The sequence below is a fragment of the Notothenia rossii genome (genome assembly GCF_949606895.1).
Source record: "Notothenia rossii genome assembly, chromosome: 11".
NCBI classification, from domain to species: Eukaryota; Metazoa; Chordata; class Actinopteri; order Perciformes; family Nototheniidae; genus Notothenia; species Notothenia rossii.
Window position 1 is genome coordinate 47,133,579 of NC_136910.1, and position 6,493 is coordinate 47,140,071.

Sequence of the window (6,493 nt, forward strand, 5' to 3'; positions counted from 1 at the left end):
CTTTTGCCCCAATTGGCAATTTTTCATAATCACTCTTAAAAAAAAAAAGTGTTTTAAAAAAAAAAGATTAATTAACCTTTATTTAACCAGATAAAATCTAATTTGCAACGCTGACCTGGCCAAGAAGGCAGCAACGTTACACATAACACAAACATATAAAATACAGAGAACATAAGAAAACAAAAGACGAAAAAGCAGTCCCTACATTGAGCACATTAGGACCGTAAGTAAGGTAATAAGCACTAATTACTACTGCAAGAGCAGCTGGTGGTAAGGACTTCAGACAACTTCAATTTAAAACATGCTATTGAGACAAGTGCCGTGAGTTTTAGGCTTGATTGAAGGTCATTCCAGGACCAAGGACCATAATAAAAAAGACTCCTTTTCCCAGCCTCAGTCCGCACAGCAGGAACCTGGAACCGTATCCAGGCACTGGATCTGAGGTTTTAAGAGTCACAAACTGGGGCAAATCTGGCACATATGTTCAGTGGAAGCTTTCCTAAAATGGCTTTTATACATTAATAAAAACCAATGCTGCATCCTACGCATACTAGGTGAGGACCATCCAGTTAGGCTATACAGTTTGCAATGATGAGTCCTATAGTGTGCATTTGATATATAACGCAACGTTTGATGTTAGCGAGGCTGTTGAACAATGATAAACAATGGCTCAGTTTATTGAAATCATTATCTGTAATATTTATACTTGTCTTCCAGGTGCTGACGTCTCCCAATGCCTCCTTCACTGACCTGGCAGAAATCGTGTCCCGCATCGAGCCCGTCAAACCTGTCCTGGTGGACGGTAAAAAACAGACACACCCTCCATTGTACTTTAGTTACACATGAGTACAGAGAAACATGCTGATATTGGTCTTTCCCATGCTCGCTGTTATTTGTTTATAGATTATTTTTCCTGTCTGTTTCTGCATCTCCATTGCAGAATACATTTGAGCAGTCACATGTTCAAATGTATGCAACCGTATTGTACAGGCTGTCAGCAGGGTCTTAGAAAGGGTTAAAGGTTCCTTTTAGGGACTATTACGGACCTTTTAATATTATTAAAAACTCTTAATAGGCATTTTTAAATTTATCGCATTTTGTAAAAAAGTAGTCATAATCAGCAGATGATTCAAATATAATGCATACGTTTTATTTCCCAAACAAGGGCCCCACAAAATGTTTTGATGCTGAACTTTAAAAAACAAACACGTTATTTAAAGTGTGTAACTCATGTGTTAGAAGTGGAAGTTGCGATGAGGTCTTAAAGCGTCCTTGAGTTCCACATCATTCAGCTACCAGTGGTGTTTTTCCTTGATATTTCCGTCCCTCTCACTCTTTCTATTTTTAACGTGTTTGTCATCTGTCGCTCGTCACACTTTTACATTTTTGATATTCTGACTCACTCACCTGCTCCCCCACTTCCATTTCTCACCTGTTTTACACACCACATATTCTGACTTCTTCACCCACAATGCTCTGCTTCCTGTCTCCCTCCCCTCCCTCAGAGGAGTCAGACTTCCAAACTGACTACGACGAGGAGGCTCTGGAGAGCGCTCTGTCTGACATGGAGCTCTATAACTGCTACGGAGAGCCCACTGAGGGGGAGGAGACTGCTGACACGGCGTGAACACACTATGGCCATTCTTTTCTTTAAAGAAGCCAATGCATTTGAGTCATGTCTAAAACAATGGTAAACCATAGACTTCTGCAGTGTGCTTCTATCAATGTTTTTCTCTCTCTTCACAACATACTTTTTGAGCACCATAACTTCATGTTTAATCTAGACTTTGGGAAAGTCAAATGTGTCCTGTTGGCTTTGGTACAGAAAGAGATTCAAGTTCACTGGAGCCAGGCCAATTCCTTTTTTGCTGTAAAACATTTCCTGAAAGTAGGTGGAAGACACTAGAGAGCCACCTCATTAAAGTAAATGATGTGTTTTTGTTGTAGTTAAGCTGTTGGGCGATGAATTTGAGACAAACCCCTTAAACCCTGGTCACCCTTAAAAAGTGTTTCCCAAAGCAGACAAATCAAATAAATGATTGCATATTCCAGTACATAAAAGATTTAGTTTAACTGGCAAGTGGAGCTTTTGTCCGTCCAAGAAAGAAGTGTTACGTGTACCCTACTATAACAAAAGAGATGGGGATTATTAACGCTGTAACGGCACATCACACAGATCGAATGTTGATGGTGGATTAACCCTTTATCCATATTTGGGTTAGGGTTACCAAACATGGCGCCCCCCCGCGACTCAGTGAGTTCAAAAAGCATGTGGTTTTCTCCCAGCCAATCAGCGAATATCACTCTAAGCCACAGAGCGCGCCATCGGGGAATTTGACCAATCAGCAGAGGCCTGAAACGGGTTAGCGTTAGAGTGAACCTAATAGTGCCCTATAAAGGGTTAAGGACAGGATGCGTGAGTGGTTTCGAGGTCTTAGCCCAGGCCATAAAAGGCCATTTATTTTGGTTACTTAACACTTTAAAGTTTAGCTAGTTATTGAAAGAGCAAGATGAACAGTTAGATTGAGATTATTAATGGATTGACAAGACACACTTATCTTTATTCAATAGCATTATTAATGTCATTTGAGCTCCTTGCTTCTTCACTGATACATGACCTTCCTTGTGATTCTCAGGATGAAGAGCTGGATGGGAGACTTGCACGCCGCATCACCTCACCCTCCAGCAGCCAGGCCCCCCCCCCCCCCCGACAGTCCGTCACACCAGGAAGTCCTTCCCAAACAGTCCATGAAGTGAACACTGCTGCAATGACCTCTAACTGAATCAGGTCACCCAACATGTAACCTGTCTGTCTTTCCACCCCGCCACAAAACCTGTCCCCTACCCCTGTCGGCATGACGACGAGAACCATTGTGCCCTCTGTAGCCGAGCGTCGTTAAGTTTGGCTGACATGACTTACGGACGCCCCCCCTTTTAAAAAACGATTACAAGCAGTGAGTCTCGCAATTACTCAGCTGCAAATCCTATGCATTCCTTTTACACAAGAGCAGCTGCATGCAAATCATTTCTCATATTGAGAGTCAAGAGTACTTGCTGTAGCTTAACATGAATGACACCAGGAGAGGTGAGGAGATATTCATTAAGTGAGAACTATTACTTATGGCTGATTATGCTAGGAAGACAGATGTATGGTGTCAGTTAACCTATATTCCAAAATACCTTTGTTTCTCCCCTTCCCTGTTATCTAGACATGCAGATAGTTTTCTTATGAAGCAAATTCAACTTTTCCGAATAGAACAAATATTCTACAATTATAATAATGATGGTAATTATTGACTGACCACAGGTAAAGTTCTCTTCACAGTAATGTGACTGAAGACATTCTTTTTTATTTTAAGTGGTCACAAAGACATTCTTGTAAATCAAAGCTCTGAATAATCGGCAATGTCAAGAGTTTTCATCAGGTTTAATTCCCTGAGTAGAACATAGATCAAGTGCACTCAGCTGATAGTGATGTTTGAGCATCTTTTATTTTCTGAATACATTTCTCTATAAAACACCTTATGTGTATTTTCTGGGGCAGAAATCTCAGAAACGTGGTCAAAGAAAGGCTGAACTATTTACATGGCTAGATACCACTAGATAGACAAATGCGTTCAGGGGCCACTTTATGAGGTGTACCCGTAAATCTAACGTCAATACAACACACTAGCCATATATTCTACCTTTACCAATCCTATGAGGTTGTGCTTGACTGCATTATATTAAGGTGTTTATATTCGTTGGCCACATTAACCTACATTTAGGGTGGCAGAGTATTCAAAATACAACTAATTAGAATGCAATTGTACTCTAACTGTGACCTCAATGCTAAAACATGGTGGCTACACTGATCATGGGCAGCATATAAAGTAGGCTTCATGGCAGAACAGTTGTACTGCATTGTACATTTCTACCTGATAAAGTGGCATCCAAATATATAATTGTTCTAAGCTCACCGGCATTCTTTAACTTTTCTACATGCAGTCTTTGTGACGATCCACATCGACAACCGTCATTTAGAAAAGCAGAAAGAGATCAGAATAAGCCGCACACTGTGGCCATGGCTGTCAGCACAGCTTTGTCACACGTAGCGTACCAGGGACACGGAGGGAAGTAATGATTGCATTCCACTTCAAAGCACTAGATCAACTAGATTCATCCCCCCCCCCCCACCCGTCTGTTTTCTGGCTTGAGTCGTACACAGACTGAGCAGCACTGTGGATCTCTAGGGTGACGCTCCACTCGCCTCAGTACAGTTTGAGCTATTTGCAGCAGCAGATCAGTTATTCACAGGAACATGTTGTTACTTGGCTTGTCAACACAGGTTCTAACTTGTTTCCAGTGATTTGGATTTATTTGTGTCGTGACATTGTCATATGATTTTCTTTGCACACCTAATAAGTTAATTCCACAAAATATGTTTAAAATGAAACCAATAATGTAGACAAACTAAACCCTAGATGGTTTTTCACACAATAACTGGACAATCACTCCAGAAATGCAATGCACGAATACACTAACAGATTGAGTTCAAATCTTGTTAAACAAACCTCTCTGTATGATATTTAACCAATTCTTTAAGAGCTAACTTTACACAAATTACATCTAATAAGTATTAGCAATTGATTTGTGTGATCTTTATTGGTTCAGTTAACAGATTTATATTTTTGTCTATACGAAAGAAATGGATATGAAAATGCCTTAGAGCCGAAGATGCCATCTCTACATTTCATTTGTCTCAACCGTCCAAAACCCAGAGTACCTCAGTGTAGTGTAAAGTATTAAAACAATTACTGTAGCTGAGAAACTGGAACCTTTTAAATGATTGGCAGTTTTGTTATTTATGAACAATTCATAAGTTATCAAAGTAAGTAGTATTTCCGGTAATGATTAATCACCTTATTGCATGAGCCATAACAAAAGTGCTTAACCATTTTGGTTCTGAAAGAATCATGAATATATACTTGTATATACTTTTTATTTACAAACATGTCCTTATCTGGCCAACAAGCGTTGTTACAGTGATTGTAACACGTGTTGAACGAACACGTGTCACGTACTGTATCTGTAACATTCAATGCAGTTAGAATATCAATGCAACTTTTCAAGATCTTATTTTCTGAATATAGCATCCTGCGGCTAACTGGTGCTACAGTGCCTGCAGCCTGACAGCAGGAGAAACCTTGTGATAAACACTTTGGGATCCCATATGGTGTTGGAGAAATGGAGTCTGGACACATTAGAGAAAAAGCAGGGATGGGGTAATATTGTTTACCAAGGAGGTGATGGTTTTTTGCACTGGTGTGTGTTTTTATTTTTACTTTTGGGTGGTTTCCAAAAACCAAGCACAATGAATTGATGTTCTCTGGCAGAATGAATGTTTCTCTACTTTACTAAATGGGACATGGTAATGGATTAAGTTATTGTGTAATGTGTGGAACTGTGCCATAAAGTTAATGTAACAAAGCCTCAGATGACCCTACAGAAACACAACCACTCGTGCCCTAATTTAGGATTAGTGTACAATGATGAATGTTTACCTGGACTGTATGACATTGGTTACTTGTCTATATTTATGTCATTTGATAAATGTTCGTTTTGATAATCAATTCTTACTAATAAATCACTGTTTTGCTGTTGTACTCTGTATGTCAGTCATTACTCTGTTATCCATCTGGCTCTGCAGTTTGCTACAGAAAATAACTGACTTCTATTATTGTTCATTGTAACAAAAAAGTCATTTTACCATATACAAAAAAAAAATCATATTCTAGCATCAAATAAAAAAAAAACACAAAATATGAATCATTTAATAAAAATGAATTATAGTATGTCAAAAATATGTTTAAAACGACATATTTTGGTATGTATAAAATATGCAAAAACGGCATAGTATGGACACAATATTTTTTTAAAACAACGTAGTCAAAAATGTCAAAAATACAAGATAGTAAAGTTTGTGAAAACCTTTTTAAAAAACTCATACTATAGTTCGTAAAAAGAGTTCCCGATATGGTAACAGGATATATATTAGTATACTATATATATAGTAATATAGTTTAGTATGTCTAAAATATACCCAGGCGGCCCTGGTTCGACTCCCGGACCCGACAATTCTAAGTTTTGCTAAATGTTCACCCCTTAGATTTTTTTTAAATAAAGCAATAATAATAAAATAAATAAAACAACCAATATATTGTAAGTGAAATGATCAGTCGCTCAGAAATACCTAGAAAAAAAATTGAGGGTATAATTATTAAAGCCTCTTAGTATATAGTGCAGTATAATGCAAATCACTTTAACAGCACCGCAAAATGCAGCTTCTAAAATGACCACAAGGGGAAGTTAGAACCTATGTCTGGCTTTTGCTTACTGCATAATGGATATTCTCCACTACCTCCCAGCCAGAGACCTTCATTGAGAATAGGATAAAAGGGGGATGAATGCAACCGGTGCAGTAAAACGATTAAAGGTCACTAATTATGAAAAA

The 6,493-nt window shown here is 38.5% G+C and overlaps 1 protein-coding gene across 2 annotated transcripts in view; it reads left to right on the plus strand.

Moving 5' to 3' along the window:
• pnpla7a (patatin-like phospholipase domain containing 7a) overlaps window positions 1–5,645 on the plus strand; it is a 28,058-nt gene extending 22,413 nt beyond the window's left edge. Inside the window, exons 34-36 of one of the 2 annotated variants that reach the window (XM_079657788.1) lie at window positions 718–802; window positions 1,506–1,690; window positions 2,637–5,645. In XM_079657788.1, coding sequence (XP_079513914.1) covers window positions 718–802; window positions 1,506–1,627 — 207 coding nt within the window. In that variant the 3' untranslated portion in view covers window positions 1,628–1,690; window positions 2,637–5,645. The remainder of the gene's footprint in view (window positions 1–717; window positions 803–1,505; window positions 1,691–2,636) is intronic. The other variant, XM_079657789.1, reaches the window with a different exon arrangement.
• Window positions 5,646–6,493: the final 848 nt, after the last annotated feature.